Genomic DNA, 26,693 nt, shown 5'->3' with positions numbered 1-26,693 from the left:
TCTTCTGTCTTTCTGGCGTCCCCTCCGTCCCTCCCGCAGCTCCCGCCGGTGGCCTTCCCGACGGTCCCCGGGGACAGCTCGGGCTCCTGCCGGCTCCGCACGCAGCCGCGGGGGCGGGCATCCCGCTGCGGGGGATCCTTTGGGGCGCCCGGGATCTCACTCTGGGTGGCCTCGGTGTTCAGTCCCCCCCACCCCCCACGATCACACCCTGAGTCTCTCCTCCCTTCCTCTTCTCGAGTCCCCGGAGCTGCAGGGGAGGCTCGCCTCGCTTCCCCTTCCTGCGGCTGCACATTTCTGAACCCAACGTGCATCGCCAGTTCTGCGGGGACCCCGGCTTCCAGGCGCTCCCCGCTGGCCGGACCCGAGGGCGACGGGGTGCCCTGCCCCCCCGCAGAGTCCCTCCCTCCCTCGGGTGCTCTGGGTGCCTCTGGGGCGGCCGTGCCCTTGGGTCTCTCGCTTTCTGGGCGAGATCAGGTTTCTGCAAGAAGCCCGCGTGCTGACGGCCTTAAGGCATGGGCAGCGCGCGTGTTGTTTTGATCTTCCTGTGTGTGTGGCCGCCCCACCGCCAGCTTCCCCACTTCTCATACGTTTCTCCCGTCTTTTAAACTTGTCTTTCAGATCGTTTATATTTTGCTACTTTAAGGAATAGACCAAAAAGCACAGTACATATCCACTATTTCTCCATCGATGAGGAGCTGGTCTATGAAAAGTAAGTTTCTGCTTTTTTTCTTCTTTTTTCTCAACCATGTAGTTTGGTGAGGAAACGCTACTATCTTTATGGCTGTTTGAGTCACTTTTCCCCAGTGGTGCAAGTAACAGTACCAGTTGTTTTAAGACTCAGGTGCTTGGGGAGAGGTGAACATACCTTTATTTTATCTTTTAAATTTATTCATTTGAGATAGAGAGAGACAGACAGACAGAGAGAGAGACCTCGATTTGTTGTTCTACTTATTTATGCAATGTGCCCTGACTGGGGATCGAACCTGCAACCTTGACATAGCGGGAGGGTGCTCTAACCATCTGACTACCCAGCCAGGGCTGAAAGTGAAGATAAAGTGAACCTGTCAACACCTCAGTCCTTTGGCCGTCCGTCTGTACTGGCTCTGACCACCAGGACAGACTGCAGTTGGGGATTCACACTCCCAGAGCAGGACCAGGGAGACCGCCGTCCGTCCTTGCCGGACTCCGGCATGGCCTGGCGTCCGTCCCCTGGACGAGCGGGGGCCGGGGCAGTGTGTGTCCCCCGGGCTTCAGCCTCGCCGGCCACAGGCTACTGCTGGCGCTCAGGGTGTTTTCGTTGGTGCGGCTTGTTGTTTTGGAAAGTGGGACACGCTGAGCTGGATTCCAGTGTTTTCTGTGCGTGAGGAGATTTTTTTTTAAAATTTGATTTAGGGAGTTATTTTCCTGGGTGCTGCGAGCCTCCCAGTGTTCCTTGCCTTGCCTTTGCGGAGGGTAGAGGGGTGTGACTTGCTTTCTTTGGTTACCTTGCTGCTTTGGAATTTGGATTTGAGAGTGTAAGATAAGAGTGTGGACCTGTTTATTGTGAAGGATCTGCAGGAAAAAGATACCTTAATAAATAATAAGTATAGTAACAACTTAAATAGAGATAAACCTCTCTTCAATAAAAGCAACAGATAATAAGGAATGAGAAGACTGAATGGACTTGAGTATGTCCTTTTATTGAAAGAGTTGGTGTAGCCCTGGGCAGGGTAGCTCAGTGGGGTAGAGCCGGATCAACTAGACCAGCGGTTCTCAACCTGTGGGTCGAGACCCCTTTGGGGGGTCGAACGACCCTTTCACAGGGGTCGCCTAAGACCATTGGAAAACACATATATGATTACATATTGTTTTTGTGATTAATCACTATGCTTTAATTATGTTCAATTTGTAACAATGAAATTGGGGGTCACCACAACATGAGGAACCGTACGTATTAAGGGGTCGCGGCATTAGGAAGGTTGAGAACCACTGCCCTAGACCAAGTTGCAGGTTCGATCCTCAGTCAGGGCACAGACAAGAACCAGCCAATGAGTGGAGCAACAGGTCAGTGTTCCTCTCTTTTCCTGTCTTTCTAAAATCAATGTAAAAATTAGGAAAAAAGAAAGCTGGTGTTTCATATATTCTGTTGCCTAATCCAGTGGTCGGCAAACTGTGGCTCTCGAGCCACATGCGGCTCTTTGGTCCCTTGAGTGTGGCTCGAGAGCCACAGTTTGCAGACCACTGGAATCTATTCCAACTGAAACACTTACTTTTACTTTCTTGTTGTCGTACCTACACATGCAATGAGATGGGCATCATTAAATGAACCGTGGTCACTCTAGTTAGCTTCCTAGGACTCGTCCTGTTGGGAGGGAGTTGGGCAGCTCTGCCCAAGGATTTGTGGGCATCGCCAGGCATCCCGAGAGTGCGTATCCTTGACCTTCAGGAGCCTGTCTGTGATCTGGGGGAAAACAAACGCGCATTTGGGATGCTCAGACCTGGTGTCTCGGGAACGTCTCCCTGAGGCAGAGGGGCGGGAGCAGGGTGCTCTGACGCTGGGTGAGGGTGGGCATGAAGGAGCTGGGCATGAAGGAGCCTGTGAATATGCCCCCGTGGCTGCAGCGAAGGGCTGAGGCCTGGTGTCAGGTTGCAGCTGGGCTCCTGGGCTGAGCCAGGGATAGGTGGCCTGTTCCCGACCTGCGTACCTGGTGATGGCCCTGCCTGCAGTGTTTACCGGGTGGCTGTTGGGATGGGGCATTGCTGTGGCTTTCCTTTGGCGAGTTCAGGGTTTGGGCACTTCCCGGGCGTCTGAGGGCAGGGGACTGTGCACGCACCATTATGGCCAGTTCCGCAGTGACTAACGCGCCGGAGGTGGTGAATCTGAAGAAGCTGGGGCCCGAGTGGCTTCCTTTGGGATTGCCAGTCGGTGGGCCCAGCAGAAAACGACATTGAGCCAACTAACCGCGCGGCTCAGTGGGCTTCTGATTCTAGGGCCGGTGGACGAGGGCCACTTTTTTGGTGTGATCTTCATGTTGGCACTTTAGGGTAGGGCTACAAATCAACATCCCTCTCATATTTATTTCTGCTGCCTCCTAAAGAAAGACTTGCTGGGAGACCATCCATTGATAGTGTGAGGTTTTTAAAAAAATTCTCATCAGAGGATATTTTTCCATTGATTTGTAGAGAGAGTGGAAGGGAGGGGGAGAGACACGGAGAGAGAGAGACTCGATGAGACCCATCGATTGGTGGCCTCCCGCACGTGCCCCGACGGGGGCTGAGGATCGAGCCTGCAACCGAGTTATGTGCTCTTGATGGGAATGGAACCTGGGACCCTTCAGTCTACAGGGCGAAGCTCTAACCACTGAGCAACCGGCCAGGGCCCTAGTGTGAGGTTTGATGCCAGTGGGAACTGGGATGAGGCCTCCGGAACGGCAGAGCCTTCCTGTTGGGCGTGACGTGCCCAGCTGCCCTGGCCCAGCGGTGGCTGTTTCTGAGCCCGCAACTCCGTCCTACCGCAGCCGAGGGCAGGGGCTGGACGCTGTCAGTGCAGCGAGGAGGAGCGAACAGTGATGATTGTGCATATCACCTTCCAGGCGCTCCGAGCTTGGAGGGAGGATGAGGGGCCTGCACTGAGCCCTGGGCTAGGAGGAATTCACCGGCGGGGGGCGCATACCTGGGGGCGGGGTTCACGGGGGCGTCCAGGTTGGCTGGGAGGCCGGTGGAGTCTCATCAGACCCAGATGTGAGAGGAGAGGCCCCAGGAGGGAGAAGAGCGAGGGCGAGGGGGCTGCCCAGGGACCAGCTCGCCCTCCAGTTTGCCTGGTGTGGATGCAGGTCAGTGGGATGTGCAATCTGCAACTGGAACGCCTGCTGGGGGCGGACGGAGTGCCAGGCGAGGAGGCGCGTGTCCCAGAGGCTCTGGGCAGGCCCTGGTGTGCCTGGTCTGCGTTCACTGCGAATACAGCAAGCGTTTATGGTGCGTTTACACGTATGACAGGTGCTGTCTGTCTTAGGTGCTTCCAGCTGTTAGTTCATTTGGCTTTAAATATATATATATATATATATATATATATATATATATATATATATAAAATTGATTTCAGAGAGGAAGGGAGAGGGAGCGAGAGAGATAGAAACATCAATGATGAGAGAGAATCGTGGATCGGCTGCCTCCTGCACACCCCCCACTGGGGATCGAGCCCACAACCCGGGCCTGTGCCCTGACCAGGAATCAAACTGTGACCTCCTGGTTCAGAGGTCGGGCCTCAATCACTGAGCCACGCCGGCCGGGCGCTACACTTGAAGTTCGTAAGTTCGGGAGTGTTCCCCGAAAAGAGGAGGACGCAGTGAGAGTGGTGTGAGGTCTGGGGAGGGAGGAAGAAGACTTGATCAGCATGTGTATTTCCCGGCGGGGCCAGGGTGAGGGGACAGAGGGAAAGAGGACAGACACCCCAGGGAGGGAGGAGACAGGGTGAGGACACAGACAGTGGGGTCTGGCTCGTTGGCGCCACCTCTCCTTGGAAGCAGAGAAGGAGAGAGACTGCTAGGCCCCTGGAGGGACCTGTCGTGGTGACCTGGTCCTGGCTGGTGACCTGGCTGGTGGTGGGACAAGTCTCGGCTGTCCTGTGGGAACATAGGTGTGTCCAGGAGAGGAGGTATCTGCACCACAGGCCTGCCCAGCCCTGCGCCGCGTGCTCGCCCGCCCGCTGAGTGTTTAATGCAGTGGCTCCCAGCCTGTTATGGCCACGCCCCACCTGAGCATCTCTAAAACCCTGATGCCCCCCCACCCTCCCACGTGACACAGACTTCTCATTATTCAAAAAGTGAGCTCCTGTTCACGTGGAGGAAGCCTAGAAGGCCACGAACTTGGTCTAAACAAGCTTCCAAAGAACATGGCATCCATGAGAGAGAAAAACAAAAGAACGAAAGGACCGTTGAAGTATGAGGAAGAAATCCCTAAGAAATGGTTAAAAAAAAATCATATGAAGTGATAGGAAAAAAGAGCAACTAAAGTTTCAAAACATATAATAGAGAACCAAAATGCATAAATATGTCACCATACATATTTATATGCTGTATATGAGGCCCCTAGAACCATAAGAAATGCAAAAAACTCACAGTGAATAACTCGTTCTCGAATTGCCCCCCTTAAACATCACATTGCCCTGCGGGGGGGGGGGGGCGTGCGCCCCACGTGGGAACCACCGGTTTAATGCAGTGCTGCCCGAGGGCCTCCTCTGAGGCCGTGGGTGTTGTGGGCGCAGCTGTGTTCTGTGCAGGTGGGGAGCGAGGATGGTAGCTCTCATGACTGAAGTGGCCTGAGAAGTGGGTGGAGAAAAGGTCACACAGTGGCCTTGTGGGCACGGAAGGCGATTCATTAGCCACGAAAGTCTGAGTTTTTTGCTCCCTTTGTAAAGAGCACTTACCATGTTCCTATCCAGGCCCGAGTGTAAAATGCGGTAAAATGCGGTGGCTAAGAAAGCAACCCATTATCTCCCCGGGCCAGGATTTCGCAGATCAGGATTAAAATCAGGGCAGAGTCTAGCACACCTGGGGCCCCCAAGGAGCCCCCTAAACACGGAGCCTTGCAAGGATAACCAGAAATGTTGTTCGGGGCCACTTTTGTCCATGCTGTTCCATGCACCGAGTTGTAGGTGTGTGCCTGTGGGTGTGCACCTGTGCCTGTGACTGTCTGCCCGCTGGGGTAGGTGACGAGGAAGGCAGCGCCTGAGGCTGGGACCCGCTGGAGTCCGAGGCTGCTGCCTGGACCCTGGTTTATGCAAACACCTGCTGCTTTGGCCCCTGGCACTCACAGTGGGTCTCATCCTCGGGGGACAAATCCTTATCAGTCCCTTCCCACAGAGCTGGTGAAAAGGCAGATTTTAACTGAGGTGCTGAGGGCTCCATTAAAAGAGGCTGGTCTCAATCAGGCAGCCTGAGGGAGCCCCACATGGGCTGCAGGGGAGTGGGGGGGGGGAGGGGGAGCTGGCCCCGCTCACATCACCACAGGGCAGCTCTTTGTTTGATGTAGGTTCCTAAGATGTAAGATGTTCTCATTTGTAAGTTCATAAACACATTCAAGAGCCAAAAGTCAATGAATTTTACTTAGCCACAGCTCCATACGCCTTTGTGATGAAAAACAAAGCAAAAACACTTACCCGTGTTTATGGGACATGAAAAAAGCATCCCTTACAGTGGTTCTCAACCTCCTGGCCCTTTAAATACAGTTCCTCATGTTGTGACCCCCAACCATAAAATTATTTTCGTTGCTACTTCATAACTGTAATGTTGCTACTGTTATGAATGGTCATGTAAATATCTGATATGCAGGATGGTCTTAGGCGACCCCTGTGAAAGGGTCGTTCGACCGCCAAAGGGGTCGCGACCCACAGGTTGAGAACCGCTGCCTTGAAACGTGTGAGTGGTTGCAGACTGCTACAGAAGACACTGAATCAAGATGGAGAGGTTTCCCTGCAGAGCACCACGCCATTGCTTTGGGGCCACTCGAAGACATAGAGAAGGAAGTGGACACAAGCACAGGGCAATAAACGCCGGAAGCTGCAAATGTACGGGCAGGAGTCCGAGAGAGGAAGCGGTGACTACCGCCAGCGTGATGACGTCACAGCGACGTCTGAACTGGCTTGCAGGGTGAGGGAGAGCAAAGGGTCTATGTATGGTCTCTGTGGGGACAATACTGCCCGACTTGCTTACTGTTGTCTCCCTACACCCAGCACAGTGCCTGGCACACAGACGGTGCTCAGGAAATGTTAGCTGAATGACTGAGTGAGTGAAGAAGGAAGGGGAGAGGGAAGGAAGGAAGGAAGGAAGGAAGGAAGGAAGGAAGGAAGGGAGGGAGGAAGGGAGGGAGGAAGGGAGGGAGGGAGGAAGGAAGGGAAGGAGGGAGGGAGGAAGAAAGAAAGAAAAAGAAGTCAGTGTTTGGGAACAGCGAGATTCTGTTAGGGGAGGCGGAATATTTGGATGCAGAGGGGTCACAGGCGAGGCTGGGACTGTGTTAGGGGAAGGCGTTTGGATCTCGGTTGGGCTGGTTTGTGAGTGGCAGAGAGACTGACCACAGCTGGGCTTCAGCACAGCACTCCCGTGGCGGGCAGGCGGGTGGTGGCCAGCCGGTGGGGTGCCTTAGGTTGTAGCAACGGGAACAGAAAGGCCAGGTGGGGGAGGGGCTAGAAAGGATGGGTTGACCAGATGACCAGGGAGGAGGAGGAGGAGGAGGAGGAGGAGGAGGAGGAGGAGGAGGAGGAATGGAGGGTAAATTTAGGGGGTTCTGTTTTAGGTGATTGGGAGAAAGTGGCACCTTAATGTAGGCCTTGTATGCACATCAGAAAGATGTTTTGTTGCTTTGTTTGATTTTGGGGAGGGGAAGACAAAATAAAGAGGGTGTGTGTGTCTATAATGAAAGGCAAAGAGGATCTGTGTCCTTTGTGGTCTTTCAGCAGGAAATAGACAATGCTGGCCGGGATATTGAGATACTTTCTTGCTTTAAAGTCTGGGGAGGTGGGTGGGCCGCTTGGTCTCAGGTTCCTTTCTGGCTCCCAGATGGAGCTGGGCTCGCTACGCCGACGTGTGGGATGCATGGCTTCTTGAAAGACAGACTTTCGAGCATTGGTTTTGATTTACTTAAAACATTGAATTTTATTAATCAACTAAATATTTTCAGGACCACCAAAGAATCAGGGCTCTCTGCTTATGTAGCAGATCGTGTCTGTTTGCTAAACATCTTGTCTTTTAGTGCTTTTCTTTTCTTTTTTTTAAAAATATTTTTTATTTCAGAGAGGAAGGGAGAGGGAGAAAAACACCAATGATGAGAGAGAATCATGGATCGGCTGCCTCCTGCGCGCCCCACACTGGGGATCGAGCCCGCAACCCTGGGCATGTGCCCTGACCGGGAATCGAACCCTGACCTCCTGGTTGATAGGTCGACACTCAACCACTGAGCCACGTCAGCCGAGCTCATCAATCTGTTTTGTACCAAAGCCACTCATCTACTGTCTGCGTGGCCCACTCGCCTTCCATCCTGCGGTTGACGAAGGCTTTAACCCACGCCACCTGAGAATGTTCCGTGGGAGGGAATGGAGCCTCCCCAGTGCATTCCTGGAGTCTTGTTTTCACTGTCTCGGCTTCCAAGCGGGTTGTCATTAATTGACTTGCTCCCAGGAGGAGGTCACAGAATTGCAGACCTGGTGCCGGGAGGTTCCTGGATACCATCGAACCGGCTGCTTGGCTTTGAAGGCCAAACCCATTGTGCAGAAGCCGCAGCGGAAGCCTGAGGTGGCCCCGCTGCTTGCCCCGGGTCACGAAACGTCCTGACCTGGAGAGGATTTTTACAAGAATGTCCTGGAGCCACACGGATGGCAGTGCAGGAAGCAAGGTCTGAAATGCTGCAGGGAAAGACAGCTGTGTAGGGAAGGGAGGCAGGTCCCAGGAGGGTGGGAGAAAGCGAGGTGGGCTGGAATTCCAGGATAGTTACAGTAACCTCTGTGCTCTCTGGACGGTGTTTTTTCACTTATTTCAAAGGCATGTTGGCCTAGAGTCACAAGAACAAAGGACAGGGCTTGCTTGAGGCAAAGAGAAACCTTTTACTAAAAACGTTTCGTGTCTGGGACGTGACCACCCTCCAGGACCTGCCCAGGTGGGAATTTATGATCAGATCAGTTCGGGCGGCTACTTTCCATAGAACCTCCTTTTCACCTACCATGTGATGTGTAAATTAAACGCGATCATACATAATAGTCTGAAATACATACAGCGGCCAGAACGGCGATGTGACGCGATAGAATAGAAATCGTGTGGGTGAGACCATCTAATGTCAGGAGAGAACTTCAGAAGCCGTGAATTCAGCAGCTCATTTGGTAGATAAGGATGTGGAGGCCCAACAGGCAGAGACGCCAGCCCAGGGACAGGAGGCACCCAGGGGGGACCAGACCCCTCGCTTCCCCGTTTCCCTCCGGGTTCTCTGTGACGGGTGTGGGGCCCGGCGCTTCTTAGACGTGCAGTCTCTTCCCTGGGGGCCAGCGTCCCTGCGACCTATTGCACCGGGAGGGCTCCGGCAAAACTCGGACGGTGCTTTGATCTTAGGTCCGTGTTTGTTGAGCAATTTCGGCTTTTTTGAAACTTGACTGTTCTGAGTCTCAGCCAGGTATAGGAGCTTTATTGTCTGACTGGAGGGATGCTGATAATCGCCCGGTGATAGGGAGGCTATTGGGCGGTGTGTGTGGCCCAGATGGCCGGGCGCGTGAATGTCAGCCACGTTTTCCATGTACACGCGCCTACACGGGTGTCACGCCCCTCTGCGTCGGAGGCCACTGCGGCTCAGCCGTTGTCGCACTGGAATGATACACTGGCTTGTTGTGTCCTTGGGTGGCGAGCACCTTGTGGGTAAGGGAAGGGCGGTCAGCCGGCTTTCGGTAAAGACCCCGCATGAGTGTGTGAGTGAGCGAGTGAGCGAGTGAGTGAGCGAGTGAGCGAGCAGACAAACGTCAGCAGGGCTGGGAAGACACTGGAGAGCTGGCGTGCCTTGTTTTTCATCTATTTATAAAGCAGTTAAACTTTTTTTTTTGTATTGTCAACATTCTTGGATTAATATGTTAACTGGCCCTTGAAACCTATACACTTTTATTAACCAATGTGACCCCAGTAAATTCAATAAAAAACATGCTAGCTGGTACTGCCTTGCTCAGTTGGTGGGTGTACATCTTGTTGAATGAATGAGCGTTGTTTGGAATGTAGCTCGTCTTTTGGCTGAGGAGTTGAACATTTTCAGACGAAACTTCTGGGATGGGAAATAAGGTACCACCGTGCTCTAAGCGATGATTCCTCCGGGAATGGAACCACTTAGACTAGAGTTTGTCAAAAACAGCAACACAACATCAACTAGGTAAGGGCCATCTGTTCATTCGTTCATTCACGTGGAAGGGAAGTGAGTACAAGGAAGCAGGAGGGAGAACTCTGTCTTGGGGTTATAATTAGGAGCGTAACCAATGACCATTTCAGGATTTCACGTGCTTGCAGGGCCTCTGCCCCTCCAGCCAATGGCCTTTGTTCCCAGGTTAGAGTGACAGACAAGCACCTCCCTTGCGTCACCCTGACTTCACTGCGCATGCGCCCGCCTCCCCCTTTGCTGGACCCCTTCCCCAGTGATCTGTGGGGAGTGGACCGGTGGCCCCTGGGGAGTGTGACCTTGCAGCTTCCTGGTGAAGCTGCCCAGATGGCCATGCTGATCATGTCTGGCCTCCCCTTTGCCCTCTTCCTATTATTAATATTAGCAAGCTTTAAAAATATATTTTTTAAAATTGACTTCAGAGAGGAAGGAAGGAGGGAAAGAGAGAGAAAAACATCAATGATGAAAGAAAATCATCAATTGGCTGCCTCCTGCATGCCCCCTAATGGGGATGGAGCCCAAAACCCAAGTGTGAACTGACGGGGAATTGAACTGCGACCTCCTGGTTCATAGGTCGATGCTCAACCGCTGAGCCATGCTGGCCGGGCGAGCTAGCTTTTGGTGCTGCTCACACAGGTGGTGGGAGCACCTGTAGGTGCGAGGCTGGGCAGGGAGTCGAAAATGGAAAAGGCGGGTGCTGGCGTCAGGTGAGGAGCCGTTTTCCTCGGGGTTATGGGTGATTGCGGACTGATGACCGGGTCCTGGAGATGTCAGCGGGTGGAGAGAGGGCGATGAGCCGGTGAGTCACACATTACAGAGGCCGGGGAGAATGAACAGAGGCCACTGGATGAAAGGAGAGCGAGGTTTGCGTGGAGTATTTGGAATTGGAACCCGGAGCCCTCGAGCTTTGTGTCTCAGTGGGTGATAAATACACCGGCGGCAAGTGGAGGCCACATGCGAGTTGTGTTCGTGGGGTTCATTGCCTGGCAGGTGAAGGTCCTGGCAGGTTAGAGAGAAAGGGAGGGGGACGCAGAGCTGTCCAGTTGGCTCCCTAACGAGACACTGGTTGTAGTACCCGAGTGCCTGTGCGCTGAAACCGCTAGTCCTTTGGATTTCTATGAATCCGTTATAAACTGACCCTATTCCTGAAGATAACGGAAATTCGATTGCAGCTTTAATGAAAAGAAAATGAGCACACGTGTGGTTGACAATCACATGTGTATTAACTCCGTTTTTGTCTTAATCCCAGTTTCTATGCAGATTTCGGACCTCTGAACTTGGCGATGGTGTACAGATACTGCTGTAAGCTGAACAAGAAACTGAAAGTGAGTATCGTGGTGCTGTCCCTCTTCTGGTCTCAACACCCTGAACTGTGAGCTCTGACCGACGGAGTGCGCGCGCACCAGTCGGGGGTGATCTTGGTCTTTGGAAGGTTATGGGAGAAGCTCCCGGGGGTCCTCCTGGGTCCCCCCGAAGGACGTGCCGACCTCTTTCCTGTGTCAGGATGATTGGCACCGGAGCTGAAGGAAGTCACTGGGCAGGGATCTGAGAAAGGAAGCACCCAGCCTTTCGGTGTCGTTCTGAGCCCATCCTGTTCGCTCCCGGGTGGATGCTCTGAGCCTCGCGTCTGCGCTAGCCTGGGTGCCCGGGGACGGGTGGAGGGGCTCGGCGTTGCTCAGCAGAGCTCTGGAGCCTGCGTTTTCCTGTCTGATCAGGAGTTCAATTTCTCCTGAATGTCGTTCAGTAGAGTTAACAGCCAAGTCAGAGTGATGAACTGTCTGTCATCACGGAATTTGGGTCATATAGTCAACATTGATCCATATTTTTTATATATTTTTATTGATGTCAGTGAGGAAGGGAGAGGGAGAGAGAGAGTGAACCATGAATGATGAGAGAGAATCATGGATCGGCTGCCTCCTGCACGCCCCCTACTGGGGACGGAGCCTGCCACCCGGGCATGTTTCCTGACTGGGAATAGAACCTGTGACCGTTGGTGCACGGGATGGTGCTCAACCCATAGAGCCACACCAGCCAGGGCTTTTGTTATTTGTTGTGTGTGTTCGTAGGCATTTTATTCCCAATGGCCTTCATTTTAATTAAGTTGACTAGAATAGAAAATTCTCTATCCAACATCGGCTTAGATTAAAAAACTAAAAACTAGAAACCACCATCACAAACAAACCCTCCCTCCCCACCCCCTCGTTTCTTATTTTAAACTAGACATTAAAAAGTGTAAGTACAAGAGGTAAGTAGTAATGGGTTATAGTTTGCTATTTCTGGTCAATAGTTACCATAATGAGGGAACTAGAAGAGGGAAAATTTATTAAAATGAGAACAATTTGTAAATCTGTGTATATTACTTAATGTAAAAATGTCATCGATGCTTGGTAGGCTAGACCAGCCATTATTAATCTGATATTCCAAGGGATTCAAAAACTGAAATTTAAGCTAAGTGTTGCGTGCATTTACATTTTTCTGCAGAGAGGATTCACAGCTTTCCAACAGGTTCTGAAAGGGATTGTTTGCACAGTGTTAACGCTGGGCTAGAGTATAAGGGCTTATAAAAGAGTAGACTATACTCACAGAGGACTAAGAAGTGGTTTTTAAAAAATATGTATTTTTATTGATTTCAGAGAGAGAACGGGAGAGGGAGAGAGAGATAGAAACATCAATGATGACAGAGAATCATTGACTGGCTGCTTCCTGCATGCCCCACACTGGGGATCAAGCCCACAACCCGGGAATTGAACCATGACCCCCTGGTTCATAGGTCAATGCTCAACCCCTGAGCCACACCAGCCGGGCAGAAGTGGTATTTTAAAAAACAGAACCTCCTTCAAACTTAGTCATTTAAGAAAATCTTTGTTACCGATTCAATAATCTGAAAGTTTTATAAACATGATATGGCTCAACCAGCTTTTTCTAAAATAGTTAATACAGTTTTAACTATTGATTTCACTTTTCCCCGGAGAAAAAGAAAACCCTAGCCAGGGGTGGAGGGGAAATCTAAGAGTATTACTGAAAAAAGGGGACATTCTCGGGCAGTGATTTAAAAAACACACCGAAAACCTGGTCTGATGACCCCACAGGCCAATTACAATGCTCCTGAGGACGGCTTTTAAAGGTCTGAAAGCATATTGACAGGAATGCAATGGTAAATGTACAAAAGAGCCCAGGAGCCCTCTCAGGGTGGAATGAGGAGGGGCGGGCCGGTGAAACGGGCGATTGTGCTGAAGCACAGAGGTACCTGGCAGATGGCGGGGCCCAGCGCATGTCCCCGATGCTGAGTGAATCAGCGCCGTAATCCTAGCTGGGAGCCGGGCCCCGCCCCCGTATCGGGTGCTCGTACACAAAAGCCCTTTTGATATAATGATCAGACCACCCTCTCAGTACAACCACAAAAACATGTTGAGATTTCTTCACCAGGTTATCTTCAGCCTCAGGTCATGGGCTTTGGGGGCGGAGGGGGGGGAGTGAGCTACCTTCTGGAGGCAGTTCCTGTGGATTATAGAGGTGTCAGGGGTTTGAGGCAGCATGAATTCACGTGGTAGGGAGCTCCCATGGAGTTTGCAAGACTTGGGACACTTATGGCCATTCTGAAATCTCCAGCAAGAGGAAACTTCCTTAAAAGTATTTTTATTGATTTCAGAGAGGAAGGGAGAGGGAGAGAGAGAGAAACATCAGTGATGAGAGAGAATAATCCATCAGCTGCCTCCTGCACGCCCCACACTGGGGATCGAGCCTGCAACCCACCCAGGCCTGTGCCCTGACCAGGAATCAAGCCGTGACCTCCTGGTTCATAGGCCGACACTCAACCACTGAGCCACGCCGGCCGGGCAAGAGGAACCCCTTTTATAGAGCATCCCCACGTGCCGTGGACCGTAGGATCAGCCTGCTCACGTGATGTCCATGAGCCGCTGTTCTCTGATCTTTTGACTCAGAGGTTAATGGAGTGGGTGTGGAACGAAATGGGCCACCCTTTCCTTTTTGCTGAAGCCATTCCCCCTGTTGCCTGGGGCCGCCGCGTGAAGACGTAAACCCTGCTTTGTTTTGTGTGCAGCCAAAGAAAATGTTCAAGAGCATCCCTTTCCTGGGCAAGTTGGAGGTAAACCGGGTAGAGGCGCTGGCTGCGCACAGGGGGACCCGTTAGCACATTTGATGGCTTTTGCAGAGAGATGGCCGCTGTTGCTATGGGGACACTGATGGCTGCGGCCGTGGCTGGGCTAGCCTGGTCACCTGGAAGAGATGACGCCTTGGTCACCGGGCCCTGGGCTGTCACCCACTTAACCCGACCCCGTCTCCGGCTGAGCTCGCTTGTGTGGGCTGCATGGCTGCGTTTTAGTTTATGAGCAGATGCCCCAGGCCGTGCTAGTGTCTCCTCAGCACAGCCAGGCTGAGGCACAGCGTAAGGACACACGGTGTCCTCACCCAACGACCGAAGCCTTCACTTTCCCGCATGCAAGCGCCTTCCCCGAGGGAAGACACCGCTTCTCTCAGTCGTTTGTTCTTGCGTTTTGGCTTCGAGCTTCCCGCCTCCCTCACCTTTAGGCTTTGACGGCTCATGGTCTGTGACCTCCTGAGCCAGGCATGGTGTGTGCATGTTACCAGCGCCCCAGGACGGCCGGGCTGTTTGCGATCGTGCGGCCTGTGGCCCGCCTCGCCCTCCGTGGCGGAGTCGTCGGGGCTGGTTTTCCACCAGGAGTGACTCCACTAGGACGCGGCCTGTCAGCCTGTCACAGGCTCTCCTTCCCGCGACAGGAAGTGCCTGTCGGGGTCGAGGCCTCCACCTTGATTTGTGCTGTTCTGTCCTCGCCCTCATGGGACTTTGGTTTACAAGTGCCATTAAGCGTGTATGTGCCGTCGTTACGCCTGTCTGTTCCCAGGAGAGCCTGAAGCTCTGCCTCTCGCTCAGGGGAGCAGTGCAGGTGTGGGGATGTCCGGAGGTTTCAGGATGTGAATTGATAGCTAGGCAATACCAAGTCCCACCTTTTATGTACTCGTTCTTTGCCCTTTTAGAAAATATGTATTTTTATGGATTTCAGAGAGGAAGGGAGAAGGAGAGAGAGAGAAACATCAATGATGAGAGATAATCATGGATCGGTTGCCTCCTGCACACCCCCTACTGGGGATCGAGCCCACAACCCGGGCATGTGCCCTTGACCAGAATCGAACCCAGACCCTTCAGTTTGCAGGCCGACGCTCTATCCGCTGAGCCAAACCGGCTAGGGCTCTTCCCCTTGTTGAACATGACCGTACCTGTCATGAAGGTCACCACTGGCCCTTGCTGGTCCGTTTGTGGTAGCCTTGGCCGTATTTCCCCTTGCTGAGCATCAGACATCCATCAGACCGAGCACTGCGAGGCTAGTGCCTGGGTCCCCTTGTTACCGCTCTCAGCCTGTGCTTCACACACATCCCGGGCTCCGCTCTCGCTGATAGAGCAAACACGACCTCCCTCAGCCCCCGTAACCCGCACCAGACTCAGCAAACGGGTGCCCAGGCTGCGGTCCACAGACCTGTTTTGGGGGCATAAGTGCTATTTAAAAAATTTGAATTTATGCTCAACACCAGCAGTTTATTTGTTTGAGACAGAGAAACATTGATGTGAGAGAGAAACACTGATCAGTTGCGTCCAGAACGTGCCCAACCCGGGATTGAACCTGCAACTGGCAAAATGTTTTGTGATAAAAGGAGCTCTGGTATGCCTGCACACTGTCATTCCAGTGCCAGACGGTCTTCTGCTGAACGGTGTTGCTGGTGTGAGGCTGGGGCTGGGGCAGGGTGACCCAGGAGAGGGAGGCCTGGCTGGGGCGGGAGGGAAGTTACACAGCTCACGCCGTTTCCCCGTTACCGTTCACCGGGAGTTGGATTGAGTTCCTCAAGTAGGAACGGGTCTGACCTGGGAGACACTGGCCTGGCTTCACAGAGCAGATATTTCTCGACTGGAGTGCTTTTGAGATTAACTGAGAAAAACACCTGAATTCCAAAAACGTCCAAGCAAGGTAAATGCTAGCAGTTTCAAAACTATTCCTAAGAGTCAGATAGAAAACTTATTAAACAGGTCAATTACTGTAAGGTCAGTTGGTGACTATAGTTAATAACACTGTATTGTATATTTGAAAGTTGCTAGGAGTACGTCGTCCACCCCCCCCCACCCCCCCGCCCCACCCGGGAGGCAGCGCCCAATAGGAGAGATTCTAAAGTAGTTAACATTTCTAGGTAGGTGCTTATGGGGAATTTTTTAAAAAATCTGAAGTCATTTCTGAAAGATTCGAATGTTTAGGAAATTCTCCTAAAGTTCTTATCATTTTAACTTGTATCCTATTTAGTTAAAAAAATTTGTAGTTATACAGTGAGAAGGAAGTTTTTCTTCAGAATTCTGCCTTCCAGCGTCATGGTTTTCACCTGAGAAGGCCTCTGTATTTCGTATACTTTAGAATAAGAGAAAAATTAAAACCAAGCAATTGCAAAAAAGTTCAAAAGCAAGCAAACAAAAGGACCACGGATGAGGAAGATGATGGAAGTGTGAGTTTGTCCCTTCGGGCGAGTGGGTTTGTGAAATAAATTTAATCGCCCAATTATTAAATGGTCGCAGGAGTTTGTATGAAACCCGAATTCTCCGTGGGAACGGGCGTCCGCACGGACCATGCAGACTTCCAGGCGGACACTGGTGCCTGCGCCCCTGCGGTGTCCTCCCGGCGTCTGCGAGCGGGATTGCTGAGCCCCATTCCACTCGGACCCGGGCTTAGGCCGTCTTTAGGGGCTGGGGTGTGAGGCCCTAGGAGATGCTTAGGTCTTAAGAAGCTTGGCTCCCTTCCTTCGAGTCAAACAGGACTTAGAGATGGAGAAGAGCAAGTGGCAAAAACACACAAACAAATCATAAAAACATAAAAGGAAACGCCCAGCAGACAGACTCAGACCGAGAAGCCGAGGCCACCAGGCCAGCCCACCAGCGGGGCCCTGGAAGCCGTGAGATGACCTCGGGAGCTAGCCCGGCTGAACTCCACGGAACGAATGTCCTTGCTCCCTTTTTATTTCCAGGGGCCCTTGGGAAGCCGGCCTGGCATGGGACTGTGGTGCTTGAAGGGGGACCCTGCCTCTCAGGCCAGGCGCTAAGGAGGGTGCCGTGTTCGGAACACGTGGGGCTTGGTTATCAAAGACACGCCCGGCCCGGGCAGGAGGGCTCTGGACTGGGCTCCCTGGGGCCCGGGTGAAAGCCAGAATGTACAGGGCCTTCTTGGACGACTTCTGAGTTGGACGGGTTTCTCCTCCTGGTAGGGCATGAGGGTAAAGCAAGCATGTCAGACTCAAAGGCGAACACGGGCCGAATAAGCGAGGCATGCAGCCGTGGCCGCGGGTTTGACGTGCTGGGGGTGAAGGCAGGCAGGTCGCTGGGCTCCGTTCCATCCCCAAGGGGCCTCTAAGCGCAGACATTCTGTGTGCGGTGGTCAGTGTGCAAGGTATCGCAAGCTGCTTTACCGTCAGTGTGAGTTTATGGGTAAGTATTGTTACTTACGTGTCTGTACTGTGAAAACCGTTCGTCAAAATACTATGACTTTGGGTCCTGGCTGGTGTGCTCAGTGGTTAGAGCGTTGGCCCTCGCACTAAAGGGTCTTGGGTTTGATTCCCGGTCAAGGGCACAGACCTGGGTTGTGGGTTTGCTCCTCACCCCTGGTTGGGGTGTGTACGGGAGGCAACCAGTGGATGTGTCTTTCACACATCGATGTCTCTCTCTTTCTCTCCCTTCCTTCCCCTTCCACTCTCTTGAAAAAACAATGGAAAAAATATCCTCTGGTGAGAACTGACAACAACAACAAATACTATAATGTTGGAAATATGAGGAAATTGAGGATGTTATTGAGCTCCACGTTGTATGTTTGAGTTCTGATTAATACTTTGATTTCGTTTTAACAGGCCCTCTTATTTGCACAGTTCTTTTCCTGTTTGGCATGTGCACACACACCATGTTGTTTATTTTGGGTTTAGCTGAATGCTTGAGCACGCAGCATATTGCCTGGCATACAGCAGGTGCTCAATACCTGTTTGAACCCGTGAATGTAATACATGGCTGTTGTATTAAGATGCCTGCTGATAGAATCCTGTTGATGGCTCATCCTTTTCTATTGACCATTTATTTCCAGATCATGAAGAGGGGCTTCGTACAGGACACGTTAGAAGAAGGCATGAGTGCGGTGCTCTCGTTAACGTGGGCATGTGCACATGTTAAAGAGGGAAATGGACTGGCAGGCACATGTCAAAACCAACTATCTAATGTGGACGGCATAGACCGTTGTTCTGGGCGTGTGTGGGGGGGGTGTGTGGGACGTGAAAAGGACTTTACATGGAAGATCCCGAGTCAATCTTCAGAAATGGTTTCTCTGATAAAGATGCTAATTAGTAACTCAGTTATTTCCAATGTATGTGTCTCCTTTCTTGGGGAGACACATACGTGGTCCAATGCCAGTTCTTCCATCGCGATGAGCTGCAAAGAGTCCGAGCTAGGAACCCTCCACTCCCGACATTCACGTCCAAACGCCATAGAAACCCAGGGTGTGCCGGTTCCCCAGGGCCTGTCTCGGAGAGGTGAGAGAGGGTGTGTCTCGCATCTGTCCACCTGTGGCTGTGGCCACCCTAACTCTCTTTCCCTCTCTCTCCAGTCATACAGTTTATCAAGAAAGAAAATAGTGCATTACACCTGCTTTGACCAGCGGAAAAGAGCAAACGCAGCATTTTTGATAGGTGCTTATGCTGTAAGTACTTGGATTGCTCTGGGTGATGGGGTGCTGATGCTGTCCTGGATCCGGGCCCCGCTGTCCGAGGCCTGGGGAGGGGGGGGTGGGGATTCTCAGCAGCTTGGGAGCTGATCGGATGGAGAGAGTGGACCTGGTGCCGATGGGCTGTTCCCTCTTGGGTTTTATTTTCGTAGCTGACGGCAGAATCTCGGAACCGCGGTGTGTGGCTGGGATTCCAGGGCTGTGCAGGTGTTATAACAAAAAGAATACCCGGAGAGGATATTTCCAGAAAAAATTATATGAAAAGGCTGTTGAAATGTTCCTTTTTTGGATGAAAGGAAATTCTAGAGTGAATGGGAAGGCTGATGATCATTGTTTTTACCAGCCCAGTTACTCCTCTATCGAGGAGGCAAACCAGTCAGAAACCCTGCGTGTAGTACAGCTTTCCCAATAACTAGATGAAACTTTCCAAAGCTCATTTGGATGAGACGTTTCACCCCCGGTGAGCACTGAAAGGTAACATGCCTGTGACCGAGTTTGGATGTGACCATTTCTAGACTTTTCTGTAACATGCTGGGCTGGGGCAGAATCTTGGAAGACAAGCCATCCGGACTTCAACCACATCTGCGACCTCGAATAGCTTTTTAGGGATGAGGGATGGCCAGGTAGGAAGATGCTGGGGGAAAGGCAGGGACAGAGGCGTCACTGCCCGGCGTCCTTGGGGAGGGTCAGTGCCTCCTGAAGACCCTGACGAGGGAGGCTGGGCTACTGGACACCCCACTGCCCCGGGGACCACAGCCGCGGGGGGAAGCCCAGCCGTGCGCGGGGGAGACCCAGCCGTGGCAGGTGCAGGCTGAGCACGGTGACCAGGTGATGGGCGGACGCAGCCTGGGAACGAGGACCGAGATGCCAACTCCGCCCGCTGACGGGGCAGCCGGAAGCCTCGGGCCGTCCCTCCTGGGCCCTCTGTCCCCTGCTCTCTGGGCACAGCCTGGCTGTGGGTACGAGGAGTCCTGAGCACGAACCAGAAAAATGCTTTCTCGCTTGCGTGGCTCTGGGGTGCTGGGGAGAGTCCGCTATCGCCCAGGCTTCATTCGGTTTCTTATCTGTAAGACGAGAGGGTGGATATGATGGCCTCTAAGTTTCCTCCCAATTCCGAGGGGACTGGGATGATTTGCAGCTCCGGCCAGGCTGCTGCTTTTATTTTCAGAGCAGCCCCGACAGGCAGGCCGCTGGGGGGAGCGTCCAGGGGTGCGGGAGCCGCGTCTGCAGGCGTCTCCCTGCTCACTTCCCGGGGCTGGTTCAGCTCACCTGGAACTGACCGTCTCCGTGTGTTCTTCCTTCTCCCCACAACCCTCTTATCCCCCAGTCCTTGCCTTTTGTTGTTGTTAATCCTCACCCAAGGTATTTTCCCATTGGTTTATAGAGAGAGTGGAAGAGAGGGGGAGAGACAGAGAGAGAAAAACGTCAAAGTGAGAGAGACACATCGATTGGTTGCCTCCCTCATGCTCCCCAACCAGGGCCAGGGATGGAGTTTACAGTGGAGGTATGTGCCTTTGACCAGAATCGAACCCGGAACCCTTCTGTCTGTGGGCCGACGCTCTATCCACTGAGCCAGACCGGCTAGGGCAGTAAAGAAGTGGACTACCATCAGCAGCGTGCCGACCCAGAGGAGACTTGTCACATTGATTTCTCTCCTTCCTCTTCTCACTCATCAGTTTGGGCAGCTCTGCCTCCACACATATCGCTGCCGCATGTTGTTGCTGTCAGCCAGCCGGCCATGGCCGCTGCTCACCTGGACGCCAGCACAGCGCCCCACCCCTCCTCACATTCCTTCCTTTATCCAGGGCCAGAGTGACCCTTCACAAGCATGAATGGAATCGTGTCACTGCCCTGTTTCAGCTCCGTCTACGATGCTCAGTTCGTGGTATAAAGTCCGATCTCTTTACCGGTGCCATTGAGGTCCTCGCTGAGCCGGCCTGTCTGCCTCTGATCTCTCTGATCTCCTTGCTCACCATCCTCCCGTCAGCCCTGGCGGCGGGCTCAGGTGGTTGGGCGTCGCCCGGTACAGGGAAAGGTTGTGGGTTTGATTCCCAGTCAGGGCACATGCCAGGCTCCATCCCTGGCAGGGCAAGTGCAGGCGGAAGCTGACCGATGTTTCACTCTCACATCAATGTCACTCTCTCTCTCTAAGTCAATTTAAAAATCTTTTAAAAAGACAGATGCTCCATCCCAGTGGCCCTCCACCCATGGGATCCGGAGTGTGCTCCCAGCAGAAGGCCCTTTTCGCACCTGCAGCGTCTTCACCCCAGCCCCCTGCGTTCCTGGTTCCTTCAGATGGTCCCTCCCCAGAGAGCCTTCTCTCAGGTGTTCCCTGCTCCCCCGCCTCCAGCCTCCCTCTGCCCTTGGCTGTTTCATGTTCTCTGTCGCACCGTGTCTGGAGTTATCTGATTCATGTATGTATTTACTTGTTGGTTATCTCTTTCCTGGACTAGAAGGCAGGGACCTTGTTGGTTTCATGCATTGCTGTGTGTGGGAGGTGATAAAATATTCAACAAGGGGCTAGGGCCAGGCATTCTCCGCTGGACGCTGGCCACCATGGAGCCGTCCTGCCACGATGAATCACGGGGACGTCCGGGGTGGGGGGCGTCCCAGGAGAGAGATGAGGTGCGGCCAGTGTGGAAGGGGTGGGGTGCTGCCAGGGCCGTGCTGTGGTTTCCTGCCGGATCGCGAGTGAGAACATTGAGCTTAGAACTGCGCCTGGCACATAGTAGGTGCTTCATAAACATCTAGTGAATGAATGGAAGATGGAATGACAAAATAGGAAAGAAGGAAGGGTGGTCACGTCAGAGGAAAACTCTGAAAACGATCAAATTAGATGTAAAGTCTAGTTAACACGCGTCATCATACATAGTTAGATGCTTTTTTCTTGCGATGATTCCTAACCAGGGTTAAGTGTACAGCACCGTGGAATTAGGCACATTCACAGTGCGGTGCAGCCACCAGACCGACCTTCCTTCCTTCCTTCCTTCCTTTCTTTTTAAAAATATGTTTTTATTGATTTTAGAGAGGGAGAGAGAGAGAGAAACATCAATAATGAGAGAGAATCATTGATCGGCTGCCTCCTGCACGCCCCCTCCTGGGGATTGAACCCATAACCCGGGCATGTGCCCTGACCGGGAATTGAACCATGACCTCCTGGTTCATAGGTCAACGCTCAACCCCTGAGCCACACCAGCCAGGCCACCAGCCCTTGCTCTGGGTGTGCCATCGCCTGGCAGCCGGGCACCTCCTGGGCCAGGGCCGTGCTGTGGTTTCCTGCCGGATCGCGAGTGTGAGTCTGAAACATGCCTGTGTTCCTGTTTCCTCCCCTCTGCGTGGGGGAGGGCCTTCTTATGTTTGACCTCGGGGCCGTCATGAGTGTGAAGAAGGAGATGAAATGGAGGGTGTGGTGCCCAGTAGGAAACCCACAAACCCCTCTGGGTGGGCGATGCCGCAGCCAGGGGTGACCGTGACCGCCCGAGAGCACAGCGAGCCAGCGGGACAGACGGCAGGCATTGCAGGGAGCCCCGCTCCCCCGTGAGCACCTCTGCGTCCCTAGCGTGACCTTGAGCTCCTGGAGCTGGAGGGCTCAGAGGTGACCAAGACACCAACTTTGAAACAAGCCAGTCGGAGGAAGACAAGGGCCATCGGATTTCACGTAGATGTGGGATCTGCTGAACAAAATAAGCTAACGAAGTGGAGACAGACTCATGGATACAGAGAACAGACTGGCAGCTGTCAGAGGGGAGGGGCTGGGGGCTGGGTGAGAAGGGTGAAGGGATTAAAGCAAAGAAAAAAGAAAGACATGCCCAACCAGGAGGTCACGGTTCGATTCCTGGTCACACGCCCGGCTAGTGGGCTCGATCTCCAGTAGTGGGCATGCAGGAGGCAGCTGATCCATGATTCTCTCTCATCACTGATGTTTCTCTCTCTCTCTCCCTCTCCCTTCCTCTCTGACATCAATAAAAATATATATTAAAAGAGAAAGATTCATAGACACAGACAACAGTGATTGCCAGAGGAAGGGAGGGCAAATGGGATACATGGTGGCGGAAGGAGACGTGACTTGGGGTGGTGAACACAATGCAACATGCATTTGACATATCGTAGGATGGTACACCTGACACCCGTGTAATTTTACTAACCAGTGTCGCCCCAACAAGTTCAACATGGTGTTTCTCTCCCAGGACTCAATACTGAGTGCAGCTTCAGGGTCAGGGTGCTTGGGCACCAGAGCCCCCCAACCCCCCAGCATTTTGAAGAAGGTGGCTTTAAAAATTACAAGCACGGGTTAACCAGGCCCTTGCCTCCGGCTGCAGGACCAGGTGCTCACTGGCCACTGTGCAGTTTTCAGTTCACAGACTGTGAACGGGGGTCAAGTGGGGGGGTCAGGCCGTGACGACCGAAGGAGGGAGAGCGTGTGTCCGAGGAGCAGTTACATTACATGCCCTGGTGTGGCTTTAAAAATTAAATGCAGAGCCCGGCCGGCGTGGCTCAGTGGTTGAGCATCGACCTAAAAAAAAAAAAAAAGGCATTTGCCTCCCGAGTTTATAGACAGCCACCGAGCGGATGTCAGCGTGGTGCCTGTGGCCTTTCCGGGGAAGGGAGGAGAGGCACATGGCCGTGCAGCTTCCGGTCCCAGTTCCTTCCTTTTAAAGCTTGGCCGGCGAGAACGCGCCCGTGACCACTGCTTGCCCGTGGGCTGGACGGGCGCTTACCCTGGCCGGTATTTTTGGTGCTTTAAAGAGGTCAGGCCCCTAAAATCATTCAGACTCTGCATTTGGAAGCTCTGAGTCTGCAGCTGGGGGCGGCGGGGCGGGGGGGGGGGGGGGAGACACGATCTTTGACTCCGTTTAGCTGTGGGCTAGGAAAATGCTTCTCATCCGAGGAAGCGTTCTTTCTCACGTTTAACGGAATAAATACATCGTCCCAGGAATTTTTGGTTTCTGTTCTCCTTTTGAGTCCTGATAACCAGCCTCGTCTGTGCTGTAAATAAGCTCCCAGAGCCCGGCCCACGTGGCTCAGTGGTTGAGTGTCGACCTATGAACCAGGAGGTCACAGTTCGATTCCCTGTCAGGGCACAGGCCCGGGTTGTGGGCTCGATCCCCAGTGTGGGGCATGCAGGAGGCAGCCGGTCCATGATTCTCTCTCATCATTGATGTTTCTATCTCTCTCTCTCTCTCCCTCCCTCTCTGAAATCAACAAATATATATATATATATAAATATAAATATATGTATATGTATTATCGTATTAGTAGCCTTGAAAAATCACTGACTTTCTCCAAGGAAAAAGCTGGTGTGCATTTGTTTCACGGGTGCACCGAGCTGAGGGGTGTTTTCTGGAAGCGGCGAGGTCTGCCTGCAGCTGTGATTGGAAGGGGAGGACATTCCCAGCATCCTCGGGGAAGGTGGACGGACTTCCGGTCGTGGTGCATTTATGGAGTCTGTGAGCGACACCTCTGTGGTTGGGTTTCGGTCGCTTCTTAAGCTGAGGTCGCCTCCACTTGTTCCAGTCCTACTGTGTCGACATCAGTGAACGGAAATATTCAGGGAACATGGTTGCTGCTTTCAGAAGTGTACAGCCCGGCCAGTGTATAATAAAAAAACATACAAACAATTAAAACCTACCTCTGTATGAGAAAACCATCATTATAATAGTGGAAAATGCAGTCTGAAATGTACTGTGTGTTTTTCTGGATTTCAGAGAGGAAGGGAGAGAGAGATAGAAACATCAATATTGAGAGAATCATGGATGGGCTGCCTCCTGCACACCCCCTACTGGGGATCGAGCCCCCAACCTGGGCCTGTGCCCTGACCGGGAATCAAACCCTGACCTCCTGGTTCCTAGGTCGATGCTCAACCACTGAGCCACGCCGGCCGGGCTAAAAGTGCATCGGCACTGAAGGATGATTAATTCTGCAGCGTTCTCGAAGGACAGTTCTGTCACATGGCACGTAGCCGAGCACTTGGGCGAGGGCACAGGCTCCAGCCCCTCCCTGCAGACACCTGGCCGGCACCCACCGCTCCCTGTCCGCTGCCCTCGCCAGGCAACGGCTCTGTAAACACGCGGAGGGAACAGCCAGTTCCTTGTTGGGGGCTCATTGTTGGTTTCCTATTCTTGAGTCGACTCAAAGGCGAGGAGCCTCCGTCACTGTGCGAGTCCAGACGGGAGATTGGTTCCCATGCTCTCTGGCCTCGTCTTAGGCGTGTGGATAACATCTCACCTACAAACGTCTTCAGTTTGAAAAGGAACACGTTGGCTTTCTTTGGTCCCTTGGGAACATGCTCCAGTTACTAAATGAATACGTGGTTGTCTGGTCCCCCCCTGCCCTCCTGGGAGAGGCTCAGCCTCTGCAAGTGGTCCTGATCCACGGGAGCCCAGCCACCCTCGGCCTCCCTGCCCCCACCCCGCCGGGTTCCACCCCGGCCAGCTTGGAGGCCTTCCTCCTGTGTAACGCAGACAGTCTCTTTATTTACTTTCTAATGTTTTTATTGACTTTTCAGAGAGAGGGATAGAAACATCCATGGTGAGAGAGAATCATGGCTTGGCTGCCTCCTGCACGCCCCGCACTGGGGATGGAGCCCGCAGCCCGGGCCTGTGCCCTGACCGGGAATGGAACCCTGACCTCCTGGTTCTTGGGTTGATGCTCAACCACTGAGCCACGCCAGCCGGGCCAGAGAGTCTTGACTTGTCTCCCTCACTGTTCTTCCCCATTATTTCTCTGTTGACATCAAGATCTTTCTCCTTTGATGGCCGCCCTGCCCGCCGCGCCTCAGCTTGGGAGTCAGTCCCGAACACAATGCCAAATATTGGGGGATGCAGTGCATTTGGAAGGTGCCTGCGATGTCAGAAAGGACCCACCAAGCACGGGAAGTAATTCAGGGTTCACGTTAGAGGTATTATCCAACGCTCATTGGTTTCCTCATGCTTTTTCTTGTTTTAAAGTTAAGTTTATTGGGGTGACTCGGCTAACAAGGCTTACAGGTTTCCAGCCTGCACTTCTGTGCTCCATCCTCTGCTCATTGCCTTGTGCGCCCACCGCCCAGGGTCGACCCCCGTGACCCATTTTGCAGGCCCCGAGCGCCGTGATAGACGCGAGCCTGGAGAACAGGAAGGATGACTCGCCTTCCCGGACACGTGTTAGACTGTTGGCGACGGGGACTCATTCTTGTCCGGCTTTCACTGACAGACCGTTTAGCGCCGTCGGGGAAAGCAGGCTGGTCGAATGCAGGCTGCTGTAAACATCCAGCTGTGTTTCTGATTTGCAGTCAGACTTCCCTATGGAGCTGGCAGGGGATTACTGACCACTGAGCACCTTAGAACAGAAGTAGAATCAGTCGCGCATTTGAAAAATGGTCGCCTTTTTCCTATTTTTTTTTTAATTGAATACAGACATTGTTTTCCCAGTCACGGGTTATAATGGGAGGAAATGATTAAGAAGAAAAATGTGGCTAAAAATAAGAAAATTAAACATGTTGTGGGCTTGCGTACGACCGCGAGGACGTGATGCTAAGAAGTCTGAGAAGCGCAGGCTTGGGAACCCAGGACGAGACTTCAAAATGAAAGTTTTACGTTTTAAGTCTTTGCTGAATTTCTCATCTCATAGTAGTTTATTTGTTTTTTTTTTTAAACCTGTAAAGAATGTCTGTGAGTTTATCTGAGCCAAACTGTTGACAGTTGCTGGAAGCAGAGTCTCAGCATATTGGGGCGATGCTCCGGAGAACGGCGGTTTTTCATCTTGTGTTGTTCATTGCCATCAAAGGAGGGGGCGAAGGGGGTTGATGACTCCCCTGGTGACAGATCAGGGAGGCGGGAGAGAGCAAAGCGGGGAGACCATGGCGTCTCTCCTAGATGTTCACTCCCTGGGCTTCTGTGGCTCCTCTGCGGGCGGCGGGTCATTAATTCCTCCTCCACGAGCGTCCAGCCTGCTCGCCCTGCTCTGTTCAGGAGACGTTCGCGTAGGGCAGAGATGGCAAACCTATGACACGTGTGTCAGAGGTGACACGCGAACTCACTTTTTTGGTTGATTTTTCTTTGTTAAATGGCA

At 52.8% G+C, this 26,693-nt stretch overlaps 1 protein-coding gene across 1 annotated transcript in view; it reads left to right on the top strand.

The window, feature by feature from the left end:
- The first annotated feature begins 617 nt into the window (after nt 1–617).
- The window catches only part of CDC14A (cell division cycle 14A), a 62,552-nt gene continuing 36,476 nt past the window's right edge, over nt 618–26,693 (top strand). The window contains 3 exon segments of the mRNA XM_023746174.1: nt 618–709; nt 11,123–11,198; nt 18,528–18,620. Of these exon segments, the coding sequence (XP_023601942.1) occupies nt 11,157–11,198; nt 18,528–18,620 (135 nt within the window). The 5' untranslated portion in view covers nt 618–709; nt 11,123–11,156.

Source organism: Myotis lucifugus, unplaced genomic scaffold (assembly GCF_000147115.1).
Source record: "Myotis lucifugus unplaced genomic scaffold, Myoluc2.0 scaffold_633, whole genome shotgun sequence".
Classification (NCBI taxonomy): Eukaryota; Metazoa; Chordata; class Mammalia; order Chiroptera; family Vespertilionidae; genus Myotis; species Myotis lucifugus.
The sequence above is the reverse complement of the archived record's forward strand: the minus strand, read 5'-3'. Positions and strand labels throughout refer to the sequence as shown.